The sequence below is a fragment of the Balaenoptera physalus genome, assembly GCF_965194825.1.
Source record: "Balaenoptera physalus genome assembly, chromosome: 6".
Lineage (NCBI taxonomy): Eukaryota > Metazoa > Chordata > Mammalia > Artiodactyla > Balaenopteridae > Balaenoptera > Balaenoptera physalus.
Window position 1 is genome coordinate 39,271,089 of NC_138885.1, and position 26,423 is coordinate 39,297,511.

General features: G+C 34.9%; 1 protein-coding gene across 3 annotated transcripts in view; it reads left to right on the top strand.

Annotated features, from left to right (window-relative positions):
- ARHGAP15 (Rho GTPase activating protein 15) overlaps positions 1 to 26,423 on the top strand; it is a 618,973-nt gene that overhangs the window by 112,736 nt on the left and 479,814 nt on the right. For all 3 annotated transcript variants that reach the window (XM_082465102.1, XM_082465104.1, XM_082465103.1), the window contains one exon: positions 17,982 to 18,071. In XM_082465102.1, coding sequence (XP_082321228.1) covers positions 17,982 to 18,071 — 90 coding nt within the window. The remainder of the gene's footprint in view (positions 1 to 17,981; positions 18,072 to 26,423) is intronic.

Genomic DNA, 26,423 nt, shown 5'->3' on the forward strand with positions numbered 1-26,423 from the left:
TATCTCAGTCCTTTGTATTTTTAATTTAAACTGCCTCAGAAATTTGTTTTAGGGTTTTGTTTTGTTTTTATTTTTTGGCTACAGTAATGTTGAGATAATCTTTTTAAGAAAAATAAGGTACCCCTAAAGGCTAGGTACAAAACAACTCCCATCCACCCACGGGTCCTTTGTCTTCCCTTTGAATGAGTTCTAAGGGGAAATCAGGAAGGGAGGAAAGTCACTTGCCTTGCTGAATTTGGCTGCTGAGAAGATGATCTTCATCCTGCTGGGTGAGAAGAATTCCGTTGGAGCAGAGTTTATGTGAATGTGCTGGGATAATGGGAGAGATTAGATTCCAAGTTAAAGCATTTGGTTTATTTTTATTTTATTATTTTAATCTCCTCATACCAGGAGATAGTTATCAGATGCTTAATTTTGTACAGGTGGAAGAAAACTCCCCCTTACTGTAGGCAAACCTTGCAAGTCAGCTCACTAATTGCATGCCTCTAGTTCAAGCTTCAGAACTGTTGTAAATTGACAATAGATTTTACTTTTAGAGGAAATTTGTTAACACCCTTTTTTTTTTTTTTTTTGACAGTCCCTATTTACTACTTCTAGTCCCATTTTCAGTGCTCTTATGGTTTCTCCCAGACACTCATTGTCTTCAAAGCAAATTCTGGGCAGGAACTAACTGTGTTTTGTGGTAATAGGGGAAAGAATTACAGATTCCTGTTTGTACTGCATGAATTGTCTTGCTAGTCAAGTTCTTGGATACATTTCTAACCAAATATAAAGGCCTGGTGGGATAGCCCACATTTACCAATTCCAGTCTCAGAGAAATGATATGATGATTACCAGGCCTTGATTAAAGATACTGTGGTTTTATTTTGAAAGAGACTTATGCTCAAGTTTCTGAATTACTCTTGTGCCCCCTTACACATGTCCTGGTATTACTGTTCATTGTACTTCTGGGAAAGTCTGTCCTTTTCTCCAAGGGGGTCTGTAGAAGCTGCCTAAGTGAGTGCAAAATGTGGTTTAAAAGAGTAAATGGCATTTTAATCTGTACAGGAATGATCTTTGAATGTTAATGCAGTGGTGAGACAAAGCAGCAAAGTAGCTAGGAGAAGGGCTTTGAAGTTCAACCACAGGGAGCTTTATTCTAGTTTTGCCACTTAGGAGCTGACAAACTTATTCAACTCCTTTGAGCTTCAGAATCCTCATCTGTAAAGTCGAGATAGTAATATTTGCCAAGAGAATTAGTAAGGAATAAAGTTAGTTAATAAAATAAATAAAAATATGCATAGTAGCCATAAAATAATTGTTATATTCTAATATACTCCATTAAAATATAAATATGCTATATTCTATAGTACATAATATAGGGTATAATATAATTATAACTTATCATTATACTATCTTAGTTTTGCATTTGAATTGATTCACACATGCGTAGAAGAAAAGGTATATTAATTCAAGGAATACCAGCGTGTACTGTCTCCAAAAAAAGAAATATGCATCCATAGGCAGCATAAAATATTGTGTCTGAGCACTGAATAATTCTGAAAATGAAGCCATTTCTCCATTTGGGGTTCTAGATGTAATATCCTGCTTGTCCATATATATTTTCCTGGGGCCCTCATCTTCCTCCATTGTCTCTTAACCTTACTGCTTTCACATTTAATACAGAATGCCACACAGTGTTGTGCCTGATCCCACATTCCATGTTTGGCTATATTTCTTTCTCACTGAAATTCTTTCAGTTCATGACCAAGTCACATTTTTATCAAAAGCAGCCTCCCCCTGAAAAGAAACACAGTCACTCTGCTGGTGTGTATAAATCAGAGATTCATAGGCTCTGGGTTCTCAGTGACCTATTCAAGGAAAAGGAGGACTGACCTATTCTGTTTTTCTTTTTCAATAAGGACATTAAAGAGTAAAGTACTGCCTACTACTACTGTCACTTTCTAACAGAAAGGACATTGTATAATACCCCAATCCTAAATCTAGGTGGGATAAAACCTCAAAATTAAAGACAGTCTTTACCAAGAGAGGAAACTGTCTCCCTCCTACGTCTACATACATTGTCTCTGTTTTGTTCACTTCACCTCAGACCAGAGAAAGTTTGGTCCAGACTGGCTCTCCCTCCTGTGAAAAGGAGCATTGGAAAACCAGTGGTGTCCTTAGTTCTGGATTTTCTGGATTATAAAGGAAAGGACAGTGTTCTTATTCTGTATTCTGATTTGGAACTCACTTTAAAATTTTGAAATATTGTCACTGGAAAATAATGCAGAAACCATTTTTAGTAAAATGTATAAAACATGTATGTATATTTTAACAGTTATAATCAAACTTCTACATAACCACCACCCAGGGCAAGATGCACACCCTGCCAGCCCTCCAAAGTCCCACCCCTGCCTATTGTCCGTATGTCATCACAGCCTCTCCCCTTGCCACAGACTTAAATGGCATTTTAGTCATTATTTTATCACCCTTTATTATTTTCCCACCTATATCTATAGCCCTTAAAAATATAGTATACTTTATCTGCTTTTGAATTTATAAAATGGAATCACAGCATGTGTTTCTTTTGTTTCTTGCTTCTTTCTCTAAATATCAGTATGTCTTGCTTTTTCCTTCCTTTCATTTTGTTTTAATCATTTCATATTCTTCTTTACTGTTTTAGGAGTGATACACTTGGTGTTCTGTTAGTGACTTGCCTAGAATTATAACTTACTGAAGACTAAAGCTATTCAAATATTACTTTAGAATATTTTTAATTCACTTATCACCTTCCCAATGTATATGCTATTTGTGTCTGTATTTTAATTCTTTTCTTTTTTAACACCACTAGACATTATTTATTCTCTTTTATAGAATCAATATTGATTTTTATTTGCCCAATATTTGCCATGTTCCTTGTTATTTATATATTCCTGTATCTTAGACCTTCCTTCTAGGATTATTTTTTCTTCTGTTTGAAGTACATTCTGAGAAATTCCGGTAGTAAGGGTCTCGTCGTGACAATCTGTCTCAGCATCTGCTTGTTTCAAATGTCTCTATTTCTCCATCATTTTGGAAATATATATTCTCTCTGGATATAGAATTTTGAGTTGGCAGTAATACTCTTTTGGCACATCAAAGATATCGTTCCACTGTTTTCTGTCATCCATTATTGTTATCAAGAAGTTACCTGTTAATCTAACCACTGTTCTTTGGTTACTCATAATATTTTCTCATTACCTTTGTGTTTCCACTGCTTCACCGTGATGCATCCAGGTGTCAATTTCTTTTTATTTTTCCTGCCTGGATTGTTGGGCCTCTTGAAATTGATTATAACTGTCATTAAAGTATTTTAGAAAATTCCAAGCTATTATCTTCTCAAATGTAGCTTCTTTTACATTTTCTCTCTTATTTTCTTCTAAGCCCCTAGTTAAACCTATGTTAAGTTTTCTCACTCTATCCTCCACATGTTTTATATTCTTCTTTCTTTCTGTCTTTCTGAACTGCATTCCAAATAACTTATCTTGATTTATCTTCTAATTCTTTAACTCAGTCTCCCTTTGTGATAAACATTATTTTTATTTCATTATTATAATTTTTATTTCTAGAAGTTTGTTTCTTTTTTAAATTTACTATGTCATTTGTTATAGGGTTTATTTCCTGCATGTTAAAGACTCTCTTTTATTTTTTGAAAATTAGAAGGCATAGTTTTTTTATATTCTGTGTCTTGTGATTCTAGCATCTGAAGTCTACATCAGTCTGTTTCTACTGGTTCTCACTCATGTTGCTTTGTTTCCTTGTGTGTCTGCTTATCTTTGACTGTGTGCTAATCATTGTTATTGAAATATCATGGGAGGTTCTCTGAGGCCTGGAATAAATGTGTCCTACTCCAGAGTTTTTTGTATTTTTCTAAATTGTCTGGGGGCACTTCCAGTGATTGATTAGATCAATCTAAGTTAACAGTTTAAAAGTTTTGAGTTACGTGTACATAAAAGGAGGGCTACAGCTGTGCTACACCTTATCAGGGACAGAATTATTGTTCACGCCTTCTTCTTTTAACATTGTTCATCTACAAAGGCAGTCTTCTTTATAATCCCTTGGGATTAGAGAAAGGGAACAAGTTTAATATTGGTTCTCCTTTATCCCTTTATAATGCCCTCAGGCAAGGTGCAGTTATTTTGATTTGAGATTCTGCTTTTCTCTGTGGGTTCAGATTCTCACCTCCAAAAAATATTTACCCTGGATGTTCCCACTATCTTTTCAGCCTTTCAATTCTTTTAAGGTTAATTTTAAAAAGAAATATTTTATCCAGCATTTTTCATTGTTTTCACTGGGAGAGTTGATCCAAATAGCATAGTTTCTCATTACAATCTACCTCACTTTCATTTAAATATGCATTTGGTTAATCAAGTTAGTGCTATTTATATAAGCCTTGGTGGGAAAAGACTTCATAAGAATATGTATTGAAATCCTACAATGAACAGCTTGCTCGTTAGGGCTACATATAAGGCATAGAGAGATAATCAAGATATAGTCTTTGCTTTATAGCATCTCTGCCAAAAAATAGGATGAGATGAAATAAGAAACATAGGAGAGTTTTTTGTTTAGTTTTTTTTTTAACATTTAAAGGAGGGACAGCTCACATCTGTGAAAGATTTGAATTAGGCCTTGAAGGATGGTTATAATTTCAATATGTGGAGATTTGTGGGCAGGGAAAATTCCAGTGGAGTAAAAAAATATGAACAATGGCATGAAACTGAAAATGGGCAAGGTCTGTGTGCTAAAAAGAGAAATGAATTTTTTAGTTCGGTTGGAAAATAGGATAAAAGAAAAGGATTGAGAAGAATGCCATGGGCTGAGATTTGCTACCAGGGGCAACTCTTTAATAAGGTGTGTCAGTATTCTCCAGACATCTTCACCCTAGAATAATCTCTCATGGCTTTTCTTTTAACAACTATATACTGAACTGCAGTATGACCCAGGTGTTGCTTGTCTTAAAAAGACCGGTACTATCACAGGGAAAAGGCAAGAGAGGAGATGATTCTTCTAACTTCAACTCATTTAGTCCAAGAGCAAAAACTTTTGCCTCAAAAGCAGCTACAGTATTATTTGATTCATCTAGTGGCAGAGAAGTCCTAAAGAAACAAGAGCTGTCAGTTTGATTTATCCTCTGAGGCCTTGAATCATACCCCTTGCATTTTTCAGGTACACTTACCTATTTCAGTACCGGCATAATATTTCAATTGGCTCCAGCAATTCACTTGCAACTTTCCTCCTGTGTATGGGCTGTACTTTGTGATTTTAGAGCATCTGCTTGATATGGAGTAGACCCTGGACTCTATCTGTGGGATGTGGCAAATATGCACTCCTGGTTAATAAAACCAAAATTGATGGATTGCCTCATGGGGAAGAAGCTGTGTAATTTAGAGAACCCATTCATTTATTTATTTTATGAACTACTAACAACTCCTAACAGGTGTCACACAATGTGTTGTTAAACCCTAGAGATATCCAGATGAATAATGTATGATCCCTGCTGTCAAGGTGCTTATATTCTGGTAGGGGAAACAGAATCATATGTAGGTTTATTATAATAGAACATGACTAACATGATAAAGAAATATAAGAAAACATGCTGGAGAACCATAGGTCTAGCTACAGGTAGCTCTTTCCCAAGGAAATTTTTGTTGCAAGTAATGGTCAGCTTATGTATCTCTCCATTAGTTCATTCTGGAAATATCACTTAGGGTCCTTGATATTAAGCCACTATGCTAGGTATTAGGAAAGACACAAAAATGAAACAAACTCAGATCTTTCACTTGAGGGTCTAGAAACAAATAGAAAGCATGCCCATAAATCAAGTAATTGTAGTGAAAAAGTAGACATTGACAGTTACTCCAAAATGGCATGAACAGAGACATGGGTTAGTTTCATGGTAACTAAGAAGAGAGAGATATGGCTTCCAGCTGGAAAGGCTTCTAAATATATCCATTAGAGGAAGTGACATTTGAGGAAGTTTTTGAAGGCTGAATAGGATTTCATTGCAGAAATGGGGGGAAAAAACACTTTACATGGAAAAAAGGGAGTAAGCGATGATAAAATGTGGGAAATTAATTCCTTAATGTATTTGTTTATTTTCCAGATATTATTGATCGCTTGCCTTGTTCCACATACTGTGCTAGTCATTGCTCTTAAAAATGTTTCTTGGTGGTTCTCTGAGTCCTAGGGTGTATATGCCCCAGTCCAGACTATTTTGTGTTTCTTCTGTAAGTTGTCTGGATGCACTGCCAGTGAGGGATTGCCTCAAAAAAAGTTGAGGAACAGTGTTGTAGGACAGCAAGCACTCTAACTTGGTTAGAAAGTCAGTGTGGAATCAGCTCATGAAAGACCTTGAACAGGATTGCAGGAAGAGATGATTTCTTTCTGTAGGCACTGTGGAGCCCTTTATAGTTTATACTACATATGCTCAAATTAAGAGAGATTCAGAGTTTTCAGAGACAGTTTGGGGAGTTAAGATATATTTTTCCTACGGTTAAAACAATGAAGATAAGACTTGTTAAATTATTTGAAAAACCTATTCTAAAAATATATGGAAATAGATGAGAGTCATAACGCCTGTGCTCTTATTGACAAAGATAATAGCAAAACGGCTAAGTCTGTCATCATTATGGCCCAATGCATTTAGTAAATCACAGGGCATCTTCTTACTCAGAATATATATTAATATTCTCCTATGACCTGATCTTTTAGCAGCATGGTCATTGCTAAAGAAGTCCTAGTGCAAAGAAAGCAAGCAGGGTGATTCATCTAAGAAGAACTAAAAAATGTGCTGTGCCCCAAAACATGGGTGTATCAGCACATTAGTGAGCACCAGTAGCAACCTGGAGGTGTTTTCATGTGATTCCAGAATATATGTTCAGTGTGGTACCCTACTGAGATAAATGCATCATGCAAAGTCTATTTCTGATTAGGAAATTTCTTGTCTCCACATCCACCAAAAATCAGACCAAGTGGACCTTACTTCCTTTTATATTTATCTCATGGTACTCAGAAAACTTAGTGTCACTTTTGATATAAATTCAGAAGTATTATAAACATTTTAGGGACTATTTCTCCCCTCAAACTGTATAGTTCTAAAGCCAGTATGTTTGATATGGAGCCTACATGTTGATTGTGTATGTAACTGGGATTTTTTTGGGCTACTTTTATGTTTTTTACTTTACATTGTACTAATACTTCTAATCAGAGGCAAACACTGGCAAATTTTACTTCTAATGACAGAAAACTCTTCCAAGGCATTTAATAAACTATTAACTTTTTTAGACCACTCATTCAGCCATAACCTTGAAAGCAAAAAAAAGAGTATTATAAAAGACTTCATTAAAATAATTTGTTTACTTTTTCTTAATATTATTTACTTCCAGTGCAAATAATGAGCACAAGCATTAATTAAATAATGCAGTGTATTTAATGTTCATTCACTGTAGCATGACTCTAATAACAAAATGGACTTATTTATGGGAGTAAAATGATGTGATTTAGCAAAAAAAGATGAAAATAGTTTCAATCAGAAAGCTATTCATGAATTATTGAGTAATCTGTACAAAATGAATATGGAATGATTTTATTTTTGCAAAGTGAGTGTTAAGCCCTTATTCAGATCCCTGCTCAAAAAGATCATAAAAATGGAGGTGCAAACAATAGATCTACCAACCTTAGCCTAACGAAGGCATTTTAAATTCTCACAATAATAGTCCTCTGGTGAAGTCAGCATGGTTAACATTGGGGCAGGTTATTAGTACAGCCATAGATTGCACTATCATACGGTCTCAACACACATTTAAAAATTAAAAGAAAAAGAAAAAACAGTCCAAAATCTGGAGGATGACAGGTGGAGATCAAAGAAAGAAAGGAAAAAAGGAAAAATGAATTCTAGTGTTTTATTAACACAAACTTTGTAAGGAAAAAAATGAAATCAAGTGATCAATATTAATATAAATGAAGCCATGTTCTCTGGTTATAATTTTCTCAAGATTTGGCCATTAACCACAATAAATTCTATATCATACATAATTTTTAATAACCACAAAAATCTATGAAATTGATAGGATGCTTTATAAATGGATAATAGCTTACTGTCCAATAAACCTCACCTTAGGCTCTTTCAGAAAACTATTTTAATTATGAAGCTTGACTTTCTGTGGTTTATCATTTTGGTCAATGTAATACATCTGATTCAGAGCTTACATTTCTCTAAGATAAAACGGACTTTTACTCCACAGTGCAGTTTTAAATTTACTGAATATATGTATTTATTCTTCCTTTAAAAGTCACTACTAAATTGAAATGCTCTGGGAAGCAGTATACCATATTAGGTAGAAATAGGGGCTTCTAATTAGGAATCTCAGGTTCACATTTTATTTGTTGCTAAAATTCTTTGATGTCTCAGCTGCAGTATGGGGTTAATAAGAGTACCTACTTCATAGAGCTATCGTGAGATTGTGCGAGGAAATTGATGTAGCAAGCCTGACACACAGCAAAGATAATAAATATTAGTTATATTTATTATTGGTATTATTGGTATGATTATTACATGAAGCAATTGAGTATAGTGGTTAAGAGAACAGACTTTGGAAGCAGAATTGGATTCAAATGTACAAACTCACTTAATGACAGTATACTTCAAAATCCTTGTCTTAGTTTTCTTAACAATAATATCAAGATTTTTCAGGTAAAGAAACACTACCTGCTGTCCAAATACAATTCAAAATGTCTTCAGAACCTCATTTCTTACTCATACCATAGGCCAAAACAGATATTCCTGGTCAGCTTTCTGCTACATTGTGCTTCTCCCATCGTTTGGTTTTGTCACCCCCTAGTGGCAGATGAAGGAAACGTTAAGAGAGCATAGGAAAATCTGCATGTCCTTTAAAAGCTGTGAGCCCAGAGGTGTCTCACATTGTTCTTGCTCACATTCCAGTGATGAGAGTGGGTAATGTGGCCACAGGTTGGTGCAAAGGGGGATAGAAAAAAATGGAGCCTTTGGCTGGTGAGCTATTGGGTTGGCCAAAAAGTTCTTTTGGGTTTTCCTGTAACATCTTATGGAAAAACCAGAATGAACTTTTTGGCCAACCCAGTACTTTCCAGTGACAACTCTAGACTCCTGAAGAGGGAGCCCTGCACACGTTTCGATGGAGAGCTATGCCTCCCTGACACAGGAGAGTAACATCAACTGTCTCAGTCCTGATTCCCTAGAAAACAAAGCCCAAATTAAGCATCCATGCTTTATTTGGGAGGCATGAGCCCAAGACACAGAGAGTGAAGTTAAAAGGAAGTGAGGCAGGAGATGATGCGAAATAGAAGAGAGGATGTGTTAGCGTGCTGGCTACTACTCTACAGTGAGCCTCAGAGACACAGAGAACCACTGGGCAGGTGTACCACTTAACTTGCAAAGAAGCTGCAAATAAACTGGAGAAAGCATGAAACAGTCTGTAGGAGGAAGGGATGGAGGTAGGAGAAGGAATATATCGACCCTGTTTCTTCCCATTTCTTGCTTCCTTTTGGTTAAAATTTATCACCTGGAGTATTTACTCCCTGTATTATATGGATCCTGGGCACACCCTTGGATGACTATGCAGAAGGTCAGATCCTACACCCTGTAAAATAGTATTTTATCCAAATCTGGATGTGGTAGGGATGTAAAAGCCAGTCTGCACCTTGGCAACCAGGAGGGCCTTGCATTCCAAGAAGGTGTCTGGTCATCCACAGGAAGTGGGACCATATGGGCCCAAGCATCCCTGGTCATCTACAGGGACAACTGAGGCAGACTGAAAGAATGAGGGTCTAAGGAGGGAATCTGAGGAGGTGCCTGAGGCATCAAAAACGTGCCCAAGTTGCTCACATTGCAGAATTAAATAGTTTTTATGTAGTGTAAATTTAAGGCAATATAAGCATGCAACAAACATAGATTAAATAGAAGCTATTATATTTATTCTAGCAAGATTTTGATTCAGGAATAAATGCAATAAATTCTTAAAAAGGGGAGAATACTTTCTCCTCAACAAACAAACAAACAAACACATAACATTCTAGTGCCCCAAATCACTAACAAGGCTTTGCTTTTCTGAAAATCTGGTTTGATTTGGTCTTGTAATATACTGAGAAATTTCACTGGAGAAACAATTTCAGTTATTATTAACACCATTTATATTCATATACATAAAACCCACATCTTACAATCAAAGTATCCTCTTCTATGTTGACAGCGGCCATACTTTAGACATTAATAAGATCAGGTATCCATTCAGCACTCTTTCCTAAATCATTTTGCCCAAATGAGAATTTATAAATGAGTTTTATCCTCCTCCATGACTGATTTTCCAGAATCAAAACCAGTTATGTGATAAAACTTAATTCCTCTAAACAGATTTTGTGTTTCATGTTTCAGACTGATAAGGACAATCTGAGTCTATATTCTGGAATAGCAATTAATCCAAAATAAAAAATGGTAGCTAATAAACTGTTTCATAAAATCTGAGCCTTGACTTTTTTTCAACCACATCTAGTAATAAGGGTATGAGGATGAGTGGCCCAGTGATTTGTTGCCCACACACATGCCCAGTCTTCATCATGGAAAATGCCATCAAGCAAAAGAGCATCTGGCCTTTGATATTTTCTTAATATACATTAAAAGCCCCCAAATATCCCATAAAGAAAAATGGGAAACTTAATCCCAAAGGTTTAATCTAAGTCAGAGAAAAATATATTATGGAGAGAATACCCTGTCCGCTATTATTGAGAAATGGTAAAGATGGACTAAGAGAATAATAAAAATCAGAAGTGGACAAGACCTAAGATCAATTTTTAATAACTTCACATTTCTCCAACAAAGAGGCTTTTATGTTTTATTGTCCAGAAGCAGTAACTTTTAAATAATTCTATTTAAATATTTTAAAATCAGTCATTTATATTTTAAGTTTACCCAGAATAGATATATGTATACTCTTAGGCTTAAGTTTATATTTAGTCAATTTTTAAAAGTACATTTTTATAATGATGTACAATGTGATACATTGGCATCATATAGTTCAGCAGACTTTTTCATGTGTTTTATAGCTGTAGAATCAGAAATACGTTTTCTATTAAAGGATTCTTTAATTTCAGACTGAATAAAATCTTGACTGTCTTCCAAATAAATTCTACAACTTTTCTGAACTACTTATTCCAATATTTAACAACACTTAAACACTGATAATTTTCCCTTCTAATAAAGTCTAGTTCCTAAAGTTGTTCTTCAAGCCTAGGTCTTTCTGCTTTAACTTTGTAAAAATAAACAATTGATTAGGATCATTTTTATATAGTCCTTCATTGACTTATCTTAGTTTTCTTTTCTTGAGGCTAATATTTTTATTTGCTTGACTTTTACCAAAATCACTTTAGCTTTTTCTGGCATACTTTTAAATTCACCCCAAATCTCTGTTATTTGCTTCAATTTTGCCATAAGATCAGTTCCTATTAAAGGTCAGTATAAATGGGAATGTATTGATTTTTATGTCCTAAATATTTCTCATTTTGTAAACTATAATTCTGAGCTGTATTTTTAATTTTATTTATTAATTCATTGGAATGAATCTGCAAATTTTCTATTGCAATTTTCCATCCAGTTCATAAATTCATTCAAAGGTTAACAAACTTCTGTTGAGTGCTTACTTTGGGCCACTTTGCTAAATTTGGGGAAAATAAAGACCGATAAGACAAACCCAGGTTGTTCTCTGATTGTATAGCTGGGGGAAAGAGACACATCCAAAAGTAGTTGCAATGTGTGGATAACAAAACAAATTGTAAAAAAACAAAACAAAACAAAAAAACCTGTTTTTCAGAGTAGGGGAAATGGTGAGAAGGAAAGAGTGACTGCCTGCAGAGGTGAAGGAGAGCCTCGTGGAAATTATTTTGGAATTACATCATGAAAATGAGCAGGATTGGGGCAGATGGCAGGCAAGGAGAGTGGATGAAGAGAGAAATAACTGTGTTCCAGATGAAAAGGGTACATGCATACTCAGATCCCCAAAATACAGAGTTGTGAAAGCATGTTGCATTTTGGAAACTGCCTTGAATTCAGCATTGCTGGCGTATAGAAAAAAGGAGGGATGAATGGAACTGAGAAGGTGGTTGGGGGATGATGAAGAGAAGCCTGTATACTCTACTAAGGGATTTGTACGTTATCTTGTAGATAACAAGTTTTCTAGGAGAAATATTGTGAGATTTGTATTTTAGGAAAAAAATTCAATATGTGGAGAATGAATTGAAATGGTTTTTTACTGAGTTCAGAGGAAACGGGAAGGAGAGAAATTCAGATGAGAGAAAATAAGAACTTAAATGAGATTGTGATCTCGTTCTGGAATTTGGTCTTTGTACCTTTTGGTTGTGGCTATTGACGGAAAGAGGAGAACTAAGAAAGTGAAGAGAGTGAAGGAGATAAATGATTAGCCAAGACGAGCAGTAGAAAAAAGGGGACAAGTCTGAGAAGAAGACAGTGATTTCAAGGAGGTGTCTGTGCTACATCCTAATGATAGTTAGAAAATAGAGTTTTGGCACGTAAGAGGGAACTGGGGACCAGAGGAGCCATGGGGAGTGAACATAAATAAGCGATGGATCAGGCCACAGGCAAAATCAAAACTCACAGCAAGCATGTAAACTATGAGAAACAACGAAAGCCTAGAACCATGAACCAGGGATTACTAACATTTAAGAAGCTGGATAAGGAAGAGAAGTCAGTGAGAAAAAAAAAAACAGAGAAGGAAAAGTATAAAAGGTGAAAGAAGAATTTGGAGAGAAAATGTCTCCTTAGCTGAAGGACAGAGGGTTTTAAGAAGGGCCAGCAGAATCTCATAGTACTACAGAGTTCAACCAGAATGTTGATGGGAGAGAAAGCATCAGACTGTTTCTGTTGACCTTAATGGTTAAGACGAATTCGATTAGCCAAGGAAGGGGATAAAAGATTGCAGTGGGTTGAGAAGAGAATAGAACAGGAGCAGAGAATGTGACTGCAGGAAACTCTGAAGAATCCTGGTAATCATGAAAGGAAATAGGTGAGATTGAGAAAACGTGAAGTTGTGACATTGGTGCTTGCTTTCTTCTATTTTTTTATTTTTTTTTTATAATCACTTGAGTGTGATTGTAGTCTAAAGGATATAATCTACTTGAGGGAAAATAAGGAATGAGATTGGATAGAATTAGGAACTATAGAGGAAAAACCTTGGGCTGAAGAAGGAGCATCTCTTACTCTGAGGCAAAACAAGACATGCCTTGTGAGTTCATGCAGTATATGGCACTGAAAGGCCAGGTAATTTTTATGCTCATAGATGACACTGTCATGCCCAGACATGGGAGTTCATTGGACAGGTGGACCAGAGTCACAGACCCAGGTCCAAAATTTTGGGAAACAGATGCAAAAGTGGGAAATGATGACACTTACAAGGAAGAAATAGAAAGTGGTAATTCTTACTTTGGGACCTGAAAAAGGCATTATGTGACCTAGCAGGAGGAAAGGATAGGTATGGAGGGGAGGCAGTGTATTGTGTTGTGATAAGGACTTGGGACTTGGAGTCAGATAAAAATGAATTCGTATCTCAGCTGAGGTCCTTATTAAGTGCATGAGCTTATGTAAGGCACTTAACCACTCCCTGCTTGAGTTTTCTTCACATGTCAGTTAAAGGCAATGGTATTAACTTCACAAGTTTGTTGTAAGGAATAAATGAGAAGTTGATATAAAGCTTTCAGAGGGCAAGACATACAGAAATTTATTAAAGTTTCTGTTTGTTCATTTGCATTACACAGACTAACTATGAAAGAGGGAAGAATGGCGAATGTTCTAGCACCAGGGCTCTATGATCTCTCTGAATTATGAGTAAGCCATTTGGTGGGCTTGAAAAAGGTAAAGCTTTGGGAGAGAGGTACCATGAGGAAGAGTAGAAACTGACTAGGAGCGCATAAAAGGTTTGCAAAGTATTCATGACATTGGTCTTGGTAATGATTTCATGGATAGTTGTGTCCTTATCACAGTAATAATAGTGTTGCTAAGTAGAGTCAAAAGCCCCGCTGAAGTAGGTGGCCATTATTTGTAATGTTACTACATTGAGTAGTCAAGTTATTTCTCTAGAATTGAGGAATATGAGGAAGATTGTAGAAGAAGAAAAAGTGGATGAGAGAGTGGAGTGGATCATCGAATGAGGGAGGGAGAGAGAGAAAGAAAGAGAGAGAGAGAGGCTGAATTGACTGCGGAATCAGAGGCACAGGTCTGGACATGAAAGGAAGTGAAATCAAGGGCTTGAGAGGCTGGGACAACACACAAAGGTCTGCAGATTTCAATAACCTAGAAAATCAAACATAACAAGGTGGGAGTAAGGCAGATTCAGAAAGTGGGATTTGTTAGGCGGAAAGCCCAATGAAGATTGCTAATGTGGAGAGGAGGTAAAGCAGTGAACTCATGAGGAATGTAAGAGATGGGTCAAGGTCACATGAATGAGCACTAGGAGGTGACTAAGTGTAATGGGCAGTGTTCGGACTGAGATGAACCCAAGCCAGGTGCCAAAGCCATCGGATTTAGCGTATGATGCTGATGAGAACAGCTAGAGGCTGGCAGAGCTAGATGGTAAGCACACTGGCAAAACTTAGATTGCTTTTTACCCATAAGTCTCCTCTAGCTCTCTCTCTCTATAGAGAGAGTCTGTAGATAATTATATAGAGTCTGAGGCTAGGATGTGATTCTTAAAGGAAGAGTCAAGATATAGGCTAACACAGTAGCTAATACACTTACACTTAGTATATATACAATAAGTGTTTATTGCATGATTCTGTGAAATCCTAGGTTCAATCCACATATGAGTCCATTAAACTGTTTACATTTTGCCAAATCACAAAGCAAAGACTGCTTAACCATTAAACCAAATACAAATCTTGCTTGTTATAAAATTGGGAATTTTAAGATGCCCAAACCTTCCTTCCAAAGCACAAATGCTAGTTGCATTTTGGTATTTCCCTTCATGCACAAATTTAGCAAATATTCATTGAACAACAACTATGTACCAGGTACTGTTCCATACATTGGAAAAATAGTGGAGGAAAAGGCAAACAAGGTCCCAGCTCAGGGAGTTAAATTCCAGTGGGAGAAAAACACAGTCAGCATATAAAACTATATATATATTAATTTCGGTTAGGAAGAAGGCTGTGGTGAAATTAAAATAAATAGGTAGAGAGTAATCAGGAGTCCTGGAATGCCATGATTTTATATAAGACAGTCAGAGAGAAGACCTCTGACAAGGTGACATTCAGCTGAGACATGATGGAGAAGAAGGAGTCAGCCATGTGAAGATTGGGAGGTATTCCAGGTAAACAGGTGGTGTAAAGGCCCAATGGGAAGATCAAGTTCAACAGAGAAGGACAGAAACAAGATCAATATGTCTGTACTAGTCTAGTAAGAAAAGCATATCTTTTCCCAAAATGTTTCATGTTTTAGCATGAATATGATCATAGTGTATATTCAATTTTTAAGGACTACATAGTGGTTAAAAACAGACTCTGGAGGGGCACTGCTAGCATTTAAATCCTGGCACCTCCTTTTCTACCTATGTTACCTTGGGAAAGCTTACCTAACCATTCTGGCATATTTTCTTACCTGTAACATGGTAATAGTAATAATACCTACTGGGCTTCCGTGGTAGCGCAGTGGTTAAGAATCCACCTGCCAATGCAGGGGACACGGGTTCGAGCCCTGGCCCAGGAAGATCCCACATGCAGCGGAGCAACTAAGCCCGTGTACCACAACTACTGAGCCTGCGCTCTAGAGCCTGTGAGCCACAATTACTGAGCCCACATGCCACAACTACTGAAGCCCATGCCCCTAGAGCCCGTGCTCTGCAACAAGAGAAGCCACTGCCATGAGAAGCCCACACACTGCAACGAAGAGTAGCCCCTGCTCGCCACAACTAGAGAAAGCCCACACGCAGCAACGAAGACCCAACGCAGCCAAAAATAAATAAATTTATAAAAAATAATAATAATACCTATTTCATACAGGTATTATAAGAATTAAAAGAATTGATAGCCATAAAACACATAGAGAAGTGTTTGGCCCATAAAAAGTGCTTCTTATATAAAATCATATTCCATCGTTTTTTCCTGACTGCATTATGTGGGAGAGATAATCCTTTTTGTTATATATGTTTATTGGTTCTGAGTGTCCTATAAATCAATTAACTGTAGAAGCAGGTTTTTCTTAATTTTTCTATGTCATAAATCACTCAACAATGAACATTATTATTGTGCCTTGAGATTTTCCACAGCCGTGATGACCTGGGTGGCAGATTATGGGAAAACAGTAAAAATATTTCACTATCTGAAGGATCCATAAGAGTCATGCTCATCTTGATTAGTTTTTCCTGAGATTACTACCAAATAACAAAGGAAAGCTATGCTATCAATTGCCATCTTGCCAGCCAAATTTATCCTGAAGGAAAGTTATGCTTGGCCTGTATAATGTTTCCAAAAAAATTTTTATTGAGTTGCCAAAAATCAAAAAATCTCACAATTTACTATTAAAAAACCCCATATTTCTGGCTTCTTCTGAAAAATAATTTATTTCTTTTAAACCGATAGAACATAGTGGCTATGAGGCAACAATTGTGGACAGATTTCTTATAAAATTTTTGCAATTTTTTCCATAATTTGATGCTTTAACCTAAAGTTCATACTGTTAAACACATTGTCTAAAAATATTATAAGCTTTTAAACTTTAAAGTATTCTATTGAAAATGGCTTGAGGAAACTGAATTTATCTATAGGAAAACCTAGAGTAGCTCAGAACATATGAAAATAGTTGGAGTCTCTGAAATGTGGCTTAACTTTCTTTAAAAATAGTAAAAAATCTCCCAAACAGGTAAGTTTTTGTTTAACGTTTGGAGTTTTGCAAATTTAAAGTTATGTAAGTGTGATTCACTTGAACTAAATAAAAATATGAAGAGACAAATACAGAGGATATTCCCATTAACTGATTATTATGAATTACTGAAGTAAAAACAGCTTTTCAGTAACATACACATTGTATTGTGTGAAAGGAGGCACACGCCATAATCTATTTGATCTAAATTAAATTTACTAAATACAAATACACATTATACTTATGTGTATAGACTTGAAGTCTGAAAAATGAATTTCTAAAAGGCATACAGTTGGCACTTAATATTTATTAAGTCTGTTTTTTCTTTTTTTCAGCTTTATTGAGATATAATTGACAATACTGTGTAAGTTTAAGGCATGAAGTATGGTGATTTGATATACAGATATACTGTGAAACGATTACCACAATTAGGTTAGTTAGTAACATTCATCACCTCACATAGTTACCTTTTTGTGTGTGTGTATGTGTGGTTCTAACATTTAAGATCTACTCTCTTCGCAATTTTCAAGTATACAGTAAAGTGTTAACTATAGTCACCATGCTATATATTCGATCCCCAGAACTTATTCATCTTAAAACTGAAAGTCTGTACCCTTTGACAAACATCTTCCAATTACCCCAGTGCTTGGTAACCACCCTGTTTCTATGAGTTAGACTTTCAGACTCCACATAAAAGTGAAATCATGCAGAATTTGTCTCCTGTCTTACTTACGTGTGTATGTGTGTGTGTGTATATATATATATATGTATATATATACATATATATATACACACACACACATAATATAAAACATTATGTTATATAAAACATTTTCTTTATCCATTCATCCATTGATGGATTGATGGACACTTAGGTCATTTCCATGTTTTGGCTATTGTAAATAATGCTGCAATGAACATGAGGGTGAGGATATCTATTTGAAACTGGAAAAAAGGTAAGAAAGGCTTTACATAAATATATAGCTGCTAAGTCAATAAAGCTTTATTTTTTCTGACGTGCATCTCCAGTGTTGTATGCTTTTTATTCTTATGGCATTTTCGTTTGCAGAAAACTGGGCACAAACCAGAAAGTGTGGATTTGTGTGGGGCATATATTGAATGGGCCAAAGAAAAATCAAGCAGAAAGAATGTCTTTCAGGTAAGAATGCTACATAGATTCAAATTATTCCTATTCCTTCTAAATCTGAGCTCTCTTGGGTAATCAAAACAAGACTACCTTGTTATGATGTTTTCATGTGCATGAACTAGTTGTGTGGAGGTCATTGTGAAAAACCTGGCTTCTCTTCCTTGTTGAATTTTGGTTGTTTTGTTGTTTTTCCCTGGTGACTGGTTGCTATCTAAACACAAAATATATGTTGTGTGGTGATTTATTATATACCCAAAAGTCATTGAATTTTGCAGTGTATTTGATAGCTGTTTGTGGTTCAAACCTAGAATGCTTGGCTTAAATAGATTTAATGTAGGACTTTCAGACATAAACAAAGTAAGATTTGCTAATTATGATAAACTATTTGCATTCATTGCCATTCCTGCTTTCCAGTCATAAATTATATTTACCAGTGTAACTTGGGGGATGGAGAGAGCTGAACAGTTATAAAAATTGGAGTTTTCATATTGTATAATTTAATTTTTTGGAAAAAAATAACTGTGATTAATAATTTCAATCATGTTCCTTTGAATGGAAAGCACCAGATGAAATCCTTGAAAGAAAGGAAATGGGAAAACTTAATATTTCACATATGATGTTACTGAAATCCCTTTGGCAATTAATAACTTCAGATTATGGAAGTTGATCTTTTTCTATATTTACATGACATTTAATTTACTTTTGTATCTCCAAAGTAACCAATAACTTTATAGGTGTATTTTAGAATTTATATCATTTAGTAGGAACTAGATTATAATTATTATATCAAATGTCTTCTGAGACCATTTTAGCCCTTGAAGAAAAGTCAATTCTGTTCTTAAATGTATCACTAAAATTAATGTATTGGGTCTTATAGAAGTATAGGTAGGTGACATTTCTTATCTGAACTCTCACTGGGAAGAAAAAACTGATTTTCAGTTTGTTTTTGCATTTTCCAAATGCTAAATGAGGTCTAGCCAAATAATTTGGACTTAATGTTAATTAAAAAAACAAAACAAAACAAAATGAAAAAACACTTTTAACATATTATGGAATAACTTATTTTTCTGATTATAGTTGAATTCTATTTAGGTATTCATTTTTATATGGTAGAGTTTTTTTTGTTTTTGTTTTTCGTTTTAACCAAAAATGAGGAAGAAAGAAAGAAAGGAAGGAAAGAAGAAAAACAAAAAAAGAAATAAAGAAAACTAAACATACTTGCCAAGAAATCAAAGGACTAAAGCCAAAAGTGATTAGAAGGTGAACTTACAGAATCAAGAAGTAAAATTAAATTTTGTTTTAAAGTGAAGAATTGTAGATCAGTGATATACTCTGTCTCCCAATTTCTTGCTTTTTTTTTTTTTTTTTTTATTCTGCTATAAATAAGAAAATTTAGGGGCTATAATCCTAGCCTCTCTGACAACCTAGATAATCAGTATGGCTAGTTCTGAACAGGGCAGGGTGAGCTAAGTGGTTTAGTTTTATTATGTATTGTGAGTTTAGCATCCTAATCATCAATGTTATAAAATAAAGACATTAAAAAAGACGAAACAAAACAAAAATAAAGACATTAAAATTTGACACTGACATAATTCTTGAGTAGTAGAAACCCTCGGAGTTGAACTAAGGAAGACTTTTTCAGTTCCTTCTGTTAACCTTATGAAGACTTAAGTTAGATCACAAATGAGGATGATAATCAAATACGTATGATGTGTACAGGGCTGCAAATGTGGAAGAAAATATTTAAGTATAATTTTACATAGCTGTGAATATAATATGCATAGATGTATATTTAAACCACTACATTGATAATATGTATCATCCTAACCTTTTCAGGGTGTGACTACCTCTGTTATAATATTTTACTCATTTTTCTTATTTCTGAATGTAGGTACTTCCAAAGATATTAAAACTATTCTCACTTTTGGTAGCCTTTCGGAGGTGAAAATCTTGCCAGTTAGCTTTGTTTGTAAGGTACCTGAGCAGTTCATGGGACTTCGGTTTTCTTACATCCAGTTTATCTTTTTTTGTCTTGTACCCTTTAGTTTAGAGAAACAAGAGGTGATGATAAGGATGTTGCAAATAATAAAACTAAAGAAAGATTCAGGTTTCATTTCCTGCTTCATTCTTTTTGGGGTGAATCATGTGGTTTTCTTGTCATGCTGAAATCTTTTCATCACCTAAACACATGAGCTTAGGTAAAATTGACTAATACGTATCCATAGTGAAAGTAAGCATTTCGAGAGGAACAATAGAGATAGCTTTTATAGTTCTGTTAACAAAAAAGCATCGGGAAGGATTTGTCAGAGAGCTAGCTCTAGATGACTTGCATCAATATTTGATTAGGTACATTAGCTGGAATAACTCGCAAATGATCAGAATAAACATGATTATATCTCAAAAACATGGTATTAAGGCATTGTTGGGTATCTGAGTGTGTGTGTTCAAGAGTTTCATTACCTACAGGATAATGAAGTATTTCTTCCTCAGTGGAAAAGACCATCACAGTTTCAGCCGATGTGCTACATCAGAAGTAGCTTTAGAATACCAAGTTTGAATTAGGCATGGTGTTCAATCTCAGTCTATGAATTATAGATTACAGATAGCAAATGACTATTGAGATTTTTGGTTCAAGAAAAATCAAGGAAAAGCAAAATTAGAAATAATTTAAAATTTGAAATCTGTCTTTAAAAAGTTGATGGATTAGCAGTTATATGCCACATAATTACAATGTCTCTAGAGAAGTTGAACTTAAAATGAAGAGGAGAACAAACAAATATGTGCCTGAGATATGCTTGAAAGACTCAGAAGCAAACACTTGTGACACAAAAAAATGGAAGGATTTCATTTGTTTCCTTTGTATATGTCATTTGGACATTTGAGTTCATTTTCTTTTTGCATTAAAAGTCAAATTTTCTTTATAGTCAAAGTCTTATTAAACTCTTGATGTAGATTGAATCTTATTTGATTGGTACGTAGTAACATAACTGTGACAGCATTAATTAATTAGGTTTTGTATTCAACTATTCTCAGTAATTCAGAATGATGCTCACTGGCTGAGTTCAAGGACATCTGCCTATTTTAGAGCAGTTTTTGACATAAGTGGCTTTAATAATAAATAATATATTAAAGATATTTAGCAACTTCTATAATATATATATGTAAAGTAGACATAGACAAGTCATAATATGTGTTTAAAGTATAAATGTACATACTTGTATGCATATATGATGTATGTGTCAATGTATATACCCACATGTAATAGCTTGACGTTAAGAAATAGAATGGTCCTTTCCACACACATACACTACCAACACTGAAAGACATATTGTACTTATTATAAGGGTCATACACACTCTAAGTTAAACTAGTAAATGTTCATTGCTGCTAACTTTTGTTCAATTCTGCATTTAGCATAATTGTCAAGGACCATCACAAGTTTGATGTAGCTTGAGAAAGCATTTAGCAACCGAGTAAATTGTAATGAAATGTGGTACAAGTTTTCTTAGTTAAGAGCAACCCTAGGTCTTCATCAGGGAAAGAGTGAATAAAAAGATTTATGTTCAAATCACATGTTTTAAGCATTTCTGCTAAGTGCTAGTTTGCTCTTTGGTGTTTAGCCTGAAATTTAAAGCACTGAGGATTAAAAGGATTACAACATAATCTTAAATAATCCTAAATGTCATTTACAGAGAGATACTTGTAATAACTAAATAAAACCATGTGAAAGGATGGCAGTATTGTCAGGCAGCATCTGTAACATAAGCAGTGCTTCTGTCACCTTCTCTTTCCTCACGGATACGTCAAGCATTTACAAAGCCTTTCAATAGAAGTTCAATTGAGAAAATGGTTGTAAAATAATTTATAACAATCAGTAATTTTTAAACATCTAATATCTTTTTGTTTCAAAGTTGAAGGAAAAGTTTCACTCAGGTTTCCTTCCTTCCTTTGAACATAAGGCTCTCTGAGCTAAACAAACAAAGTCTGGGGAAAAGGAGTTCATGATATGGCTATCAAATAAATAGATGACACACCTCTAAAACATTCCCAACCTCCAAGAAGCTGCCCTCTTATTAAATATATGATGGTTCCAAGCACTGTAATTAATTCCATGCCTTTTAATTTAGCACTAAAATATTCTTTACTCCTGTCATGTAAATTAGTTTTGCCTCCCCAAAGAATATACGAAGATAGAGACTATATCCCATACTGCATTTTTAAACCAGAAGACTGGAAACCTTTTAATCAATTCAGTGGTTACTGCTAAGGCGAAAATTGCATTGTTTTAGTAAAAAAAAAAAAAATTCATTGTCATAAAAAAATTTTAAGAAATTGTGTCCACAATATAGGCTCTGTATTCCAAGATGATTTCTGGAGTGTCAACTCTAGTCACTTTTTAAAATGGGGGTTAAGAATAAGAAAAATACTATCTGTTTTCTTGGTCCTTTTCATTACAACAGTAGTTGATTACTCATTTGAAATAATTAAACCTTTTCTAAGAGCCAGCCAGTGACTAGGCCTCAGTTTTTTTGAGTTTCCTTTCAAATAAAATTTTCAAAAAATTTCACCCATGAACATGCAGCGGGCTCATCTACAGATTACGTGATTTAAATAAGATAATTCTACTATTAATGAATTATGGTTGATTAGAACTATATCAATTGCCTGCCTTAAAGGCAGAAGAAAATTAAATGACTCAAGAAGATGAAAGTCTGTTTTTTTTCCTCTCACCACCAATTTATAACCTCAACAAAAACCATGGCCAAATTTCTTGGATTTGAGATTCATTTTTAATGTATAAAAATATCTCAAGGAAGCCAATTCTGTCCCTAAAAGTAAATCTCGGAATAGATTTATCATTAGTTGTATTTCTTTTCTGACTTTGGATGGAGTCTTCTGACTATAATGTGTATTAAACGTACTCATGTAATATTTTCCATGGATATGCTTTACATTTAAACATAATTTGATAGCTCTTCCTGATCTGAATATGTCTTAGCTTAAAATCTTTAAGTACTACTTAAGTTTATTAATGCGAAGATAATTTAATAACATCTTGGAAAATGTCATTTTAAGCCAAAAGGAAAACTACTGGTATTTTGCTTTTATCCATTTCCTTCTGTTAAAAGTGATGGTTTAAAACAAATCTGAGCTTTTATCAATTTTCTCTTTCATTTTTCAATGCTTGTAGTTAGACTAAATGCAAAAGGATGATTCTTCACATTCATATATGCATTAGATTTCGAGTAAAGCTGGTTTCACTTTAGAGAATTACTCACAGTATCTTAAAAGAAAGGCATGGCATTAAAAATAAACCAGAGTAAGAGCAGCATTAATGTCTAATACAGTTGTTTTTTTTAGTTTTTTCTTGTCCCCAATCATTTTATCTACTTATTAGATATTCATCCATCATTCAGAAGGTTCAGTGGAGAGAGCACAAGAGTCTGGGGACGTGTGTTCCAGTTTTGGCGATGTCAGTTGTAACTTTATGTAGAACCCAGGGTAGGATCCCTCCTCCAACTTACAGTTTTTCACACCAAAGAAATAAGAGAGAAGCCTTTAACTCACCTGCCTCCCATCTGTGTTAAGGTTAAAATGAAACAGCCCTGTATTTGAAAGCAACTCCAAAGGACTGATTTTTAACATAAATAAGATGGGGTTGTATTCATCTTCTAACCACATCATCTCACAGTACTTTTGAGAACAATTCCAGATGTGGATTTTGGAAGAAAATGGGTAGGAGAGGTATGCCTCTGTGAAATGCAATTCAGGGTCTCTGTATTCTCTGTACTACCTTATGAACTTAACCAAGAGACTAAGATTAAATATACCATTGAAAATCTGTTCATTCATTGTCTAAGGATATGTGTCCTCAAACCTTACTGAAATTATTTTTAATATCCTAGTCTATAAGTAAATAGTATAATTAATGTAATATCTAATCAATACAAGTTATTTAATTAATGTCATATCCCAGTAAACACTTTAAGAAAAGCATTTTGCCCTGAAAGCCTCTACCAAGCTATTGAGAGCATCTTGCAAAAGGGAACTTAGAGACAAGTGCAACAACTATGCCCCCAAATGAGAGGCAACAGTAACTCTTTTTATTCCCCTACTTAGATATCAGGACAACACTTATTTTGTGATTGAAGGGGAAGGGATATTATTTTTATGATATTGGCTTCATTTTTACCAGTGGGATTTCATAGAAGAATTTTGATGAGTGGAATGATATAATTTTTTATAATTGGGGATTTGATTTAGGGATATTAACGTTAAGCGTGTATAAGACTTACTGCAAAGGAGAGAGCCTGGGGGCAGGAAATAAAATTGATTGCAAAAATCTGAGGTGAGACCCAAAGAGCATGTTAGCCTGACTGATGAAAAGAGAAACAGAAACAAGTCCTTGGATGGCAAGTACACCCCTCAAATAAAGAACATGCCTATTTGTTCAGACCATGTTACTTGGAAACCACTGTCTTTTTTCTGGTTCAACTTTTGAGAAGTAATAAAGATCTCTGTAAAAAACAGGTATAATCTCAAGTATAGAATTAAGATACTGATACCTTGGGTGTATTATCAAATAAAACAATAGCAAGCTTATGTTGCCTGGTGATTCCATGAAGCATGGTAGTCTGTGAGGATATGGTCTCATTTGCACAGCTTCTTTATTATAACTACCGAAGGGCACAATGCTACCTCACTGTCTTCTACCTCACTGTCTTCATTTGTTTTTAAACTATCATCAAAGCAGAATGCTACTGGATGACAGTAAAGTTTGACAATAGCCATACTAGTACCTTTTAGTCTCAAATTAGCCAAGAGAACCAAGATTTTAAGGTTCCAAAATAAAATAAAATTAATCAAAATTAAAAATATAAAGAAAAAAGAGAGAAAATGTCGACTTGTCTTCTTATACTTCTAATATTTTAGCAGAAGAATGGATGTGTGTTACCTAATGGGCTTATGTCACTGGTTAGCTCACTTCACATTGCCTTCTGGAATAGCTGGCTCCATCTACTCAAAGATAAGAATTGTCCATTTGTAATAAATTCTGGATTTTAGTTTGACACCAGGCTAAATGCAACATGCCGTTCTTCATTTATTGGCATCATGATGTAAATCCCCTCCTCTTACGGAACACACTCTGTCTCTTGATGTTTTGGTAGAACTGGTGTGTTGGTCACTGAGCCATACATGGGCTAACAGTGCAGTTCCCCATGTCTGCAGAACCAGAGTGAGGCTAGCTGAGTTATGTGGGATCAAACCTGGGACTTCATAACACCCACCTGAGCAAAAGCCACCACTGCCAGTAGGGGATTTCATGGCATCAAAGTAGAATCATCAAGTGTTATGGTTTTTCCATTTGTAATTTTCCTCTTGTAAAGTAAAAAAGATATTACACTGATGCCAGCAAGACAACATTCAAACCAATTTATTCCTTTTTCATATCTGTTTCAATATTCTTATTTTATATTTTAAAGGAGAACAACCGTGTTTATTTCATGATGAGTGTGATTTCTTTTAATAGTAAACAGGCTTTTTCCAGAAAAAGGAGCGATTTAATCCCTAAAGCTGGTAAATAATAGATGGGGCCAGTAAATGGTATCACATTTTATAGCTTGTCCATGAGGGTGACACAGGGTGAAATAAAATTGAGTGGTTTTGGATAATGTAGGATCACTGGCAGAGATATAGTTGATGCCATTCAGTTTTTAGAAACATAAGGTAATGAGGCTGGACCTGAAGGCAAGAGAAAAAAATATATATTCACAGCATTTATATGCCACAAGTCACTGAGCAGGGAAGAATCTGGGCAGTGGTGAGCAAAACTCTCAAACCTCAAAGCAGTGTTTAAAGCAGTATAAGAAAATAACAAAGCAAGCATCCATAACAAAGGTATGAAATGTACACAAGAAAAAAAATAAGTTTAAAATTAAAGGAAAATGCCAGCATTCATACAGAACTGGAGAGGCCACTTGTAGAATCTATGCAGCCTCTCAATATATGAGTTAAATATATTACTAAAAATTTAGTAGAAAATAAATATTCAAAAGCAAGGCTGTAAACACTGCAGGACAGTTAAGGATTCTCCGTATTTGAAAAGGAGAGGAGGCTGGTTTTTTATCTTGACAGAGTGTTGAGAAATGATCTAAGAGAAACAATGAAATGAAAGGCCTGATGCTGGGGAAGGATCAGGAAGGAAGCTGTTTAAACTGTTTTCAGATATCAGATCAGTATGAGGTGGTTTGACCAAGGGAGGCACATTCACTTGGAGGCTTTAGATGAATTTCTTTTTAGTAGAGAGCTATTAGATCCTTGGCCTTCATCCCACCACTTTGCCTAACATTTTATTTCCAGCAC